We start from the raw sequence: 3575 nt of genomic DNA, 5'->3' as shown, positions 1-3575 counted from the left end.
TACAGGCGCGTGCTACCACACCTGGCTGATTTTTTATTTATTGTAGAGAGGAGGTCTCGCCAAGTTGCCCAGGCGGATCTCGAACCCGCGGGTTCAGGCAATCCACTCACCTGAGTCTCCCAAAGGCATGGGATTACAGGCTGAGCCACCGAGCCCGGCTAGAAATAATTTTTTTAAAATTATTTATTTATTTTTTGAGTTGGAGTTTCATTCTGTTGCCCAGGCTGGAGTGCAGTGGCATGCTCATGGCCGCCGCAGCCTCAACCTTCTGGGCTCAGGAGATGCTTCTACCTCAGCCTTCCAAATAGCTGGGACTACAGGAACGCCACCATACCCAGCTAATTTTTTTGTTTATTGTAGAGATGAGGTCTCACCAAGTTGTCCAGGCTGGTCTCGAACCCATGGGTTCAGGCAATCCTCTCGCCTCAGCCTCCGAAAGTGCTGGGATTATAGGTATGAGCCACTGCGGACAGCCAGAAACAATTTTAATAACTCCCAACCAGTATAGGAGTAAAGGAAGAATCAAATCAGACTGTCTTGTTTCTAAAGATTAGCAATGGATATTAAACACTGACAAGATATGTAGTTCATGGCCATTGTACATCTGCTTCAGCTAAGAAAACATGGCTGAGGGAAAGGAAAATTAACTTTCTTCTCTGTGATAGCCTATAGTTTACTGAAGCAATATGATTTTTGTACTTCTACCCTCATAAACTTATTTAAAAGCTTGAATATTCCAAACCGAACTCACAAATCACTCACTTGACTCTCCCTTATTTATCAGGCTGTGCTTTCATCTATACGAAGACTTAAAATGCACTCAACATAAGCACCCTGAGAGTCAATCCAACCTTATTGTTTACAGTTTTTCATTTCTAGAGCTCGGAAAGAAAACTTACCCTATCTCATCCACTTATATAATATCCTGGGAACTCATTCCCAGTAATGCAAGGACTATGGTACTAGCAAGCAAGACTGAAATAAAGTAGATGAAAATGACTAAAAACACAGACACACACATTAAAATGGGTATGGATTTAACTATGTTCATTTCATCTTTCTACCTCTTTCCTCAGAAAAGTTAAGCTTCCAATTATAAAGGAAGACAGGAGGGAGATAAACTACTTACATTCAGACAGTGGTTTGAGGATAGTTTGGCTTTTGACATCTGACTCTACAATTTCAATAGCTCTCCTATAAAAAAAAATTATAAAATTAATTTAGTCTGAGCCAAACCAAACACAACACCAAACCACCAAGCTCAAAAAACATGTTTTATAATTTTAAAACCCCAAACAAAACTGGGATATGTCTCAGCTAGAGGGGACTTAATTGCCTTGAAATAATTCATAGACCAGGGATTTGAGAAACTTCAACACTAAATGGTTTCCTCTTATAGATGCCAAGTAGGTCGTCATACATTGAGCCAATGATACCATTTTAGATGAGGAGAAAATGTCATGAGTAGGAGAGAGAGTATGTCGTGTGGGTGACTGACAAAAGAAAGCCAATACCACCCATATACACCAAAAGGGTGTCCTTAGTTATATATACATAGGATGTAGGTAGGCTAAACCATGCTAGCCTACATGACTATTGCTCATAGCTGCAGTCTTTAGCCAAGTAGTTTGCTGACTAGGGGTAACTTTCAAATTCAGGATCATGCCATCTAGCAATAGGAAGAGCTTCCTCTCCCACTGCTCTCTCCAAAGTACTTTGCCCACAGGAAGCCATAAGCCAGACCTGTATCTTCTGCATGGCAGTAGGGGGAGGTTGGACCAGCAGGCCAACACAGCAAGTATCATTTTAATGGACCCAGTGTCCCTACTGGGAAGGAAGAAGTTTCATCAGTCAGCACAGAGGCTTTCCCCAGCAGGAGGGGCAGGGGGATGGGAAGGGAGAAAGAGGTCTGGAGTACAACTGGGGGGACTACCAACTGGAGGGAAGAAGGGGTGCTCACAAAAGGAAAGGCAGGGGAAAAAGTCTAAAGGCAAAGATGGTTCAGGTCCATAAATAAACCTGCTTGAGACCAGTTAATGGAAAAGTAAACTGGAGTCTTTTTTAATACAAATGTAATTAACCAATCTATAATCACCACAGGGAGTGCCAGCAACATCTCATTTGTTTCTCCCTCTGTAGGTAATGGACTGATAATGTTTCAGACATTAACACGGTTGAAATCCACAGCTCCCCACTGAGAAACAAGTCCTCCTTTCTGAGCATAAAAAAGTAGCAGAACCGAGCCTCTTAAGCCACATTCACTTGAGTTACATGAGATAATTAACAGCATTTTTTTTTCAAATAAAAGCAGCGAACAGTGCCATAACTCACCTGCAAACATCTAGTGCTTTACGAACATCTCCTGAAACGGCAGAGACTTTGCGGGCACAGAACTGAATTGCAGCACTGTCCAGAACCTGATCTCTAGACACCTTCAGACAAGACAAAAAAGATAATAGTTTGAACTATGAAAGTCTTCCTCTGTAATTCAGGTCCAGGTCATAAAAATTTTCACATTTAACCCTAAACTTCATTGGTGATTCTTTAGGGTCTAACAGATGCCTTTTCTACTCACAAATAAATGGAGATGTTTGAAAGTTTTCACACATTTAAGTATTTTTGTAGGAATGTGGTAAAAGTTAATAAATAAAAAAAGAAATTGGAACTCAAATTAGCAAAAAAACCCAAATTCTATTTAGTCACTTTCAAAAGAAAATTTTTTCATAGACCGTTTTTTAAAGATCATTAAAGCATTTGAAGCCGGATGCAATGGCTCACACCTATAATCCCAGCACTTTGGGAGGCTGAGGCAAGAGGACTGCCTGAGCCCATGTGTTCAAGACTAGCCTGGGCAACATGGTGAGACCTCGTCTCTATAATAAATCAAAAAATTAGCTGGGCATGGTGGCACATGCCTGTAGTTTCAGCTACTTGGAAGGCTGAGGCAAAAGGATTGTCTGAGCCCAGCAGGTCGAGGCTGCAGTGGCTGTGAGCAGCGTGCTACTTTACTCCAGCCTGGACGGACAGAGGGAGATTCTGACTCAGAAAAAAAAAAAGTACTTGAGCAATTCCTCTAACTCCTGCTTTTACATTAATACTGAGACATTTGATAAATGAGTGGTGCCATGTGTGGAAATCACATAAAAATGTTCTCACTATGGTCCATAGGAATAATTTGCTCCACTAGTTTTTTCTTTTTTTTTTGAGCTGGAGTCTCACTCTGTCGCCCAGGTTGGAGTGCAGTGGCACACTCATGGCTACTGCAGCCTTGACCTGCTATGCTCAGGCAATCTTCCGCCACAGTCTTCCAAGTAGCTGGAGCTACAGGCACATGCCACCACACTTGGCTAATTTTTGGATTTATTGTAGACGAGGTCTGGTCAAGTTGCCCGTGCTGGTCTCAAACCTCTGGGCTCGGGCAATCCTCTTGCCTCCACCTACCAAATTGTGGGGATTACAGGCATGAGCCACCATGCCTGGCTTACCTTGCTCCATTAGTAAAGCAATAAAAGCACAACATAGCCGGGCTCGGTGGCTCAGCCTGTAATCCTGCGCCTTTGGGAGGCTGAGGTGAG

At 42.5% G+C, this 3575-nt stretch overlaps 1 protein-coding gene across 1 annotated transcript in view; it reads right to left on the bottom strand.

The window, feature by feature from the left end:
- CDC6 (cell division cycle 6) overlaps positions 1-3575 on the bottom strand; it is a 15239-nt gene that overhangs the window by 6612 nt on the left and 5052 nt on the right. Inside the window, 2 exon segments of the mRNA XM_008067044.2 lie at positions 1130-1194; positions 2332-2432. Of these exon segments, the coding sequence (XP_008065235.1) occupies positions 1130-1194; positions 2332-2432 (166 nt within the window).

This window comes from Carlito syrichta, unplaced genomic scaffold (assembly GCF_000164805.1).
Source record: "Carlito syrichta isolate Samal-C Ts95f unplaced genomic scaffold, Tarsius_syrichta-2.0.1 Scaffold309274, whole genome shotgun sequence".
Classification (NCBI taxonomy): Eukaryota; Metazoa; Chordata; class Mammalia; order Primates; family Tarsiidae; genus Carlito; species Carlito syrichta.
The sequence above is the reverse complement of the archived record's forward strand: the minus strand, read 5'-3'. Positions and strand labels throughout refer to the sequence as shown.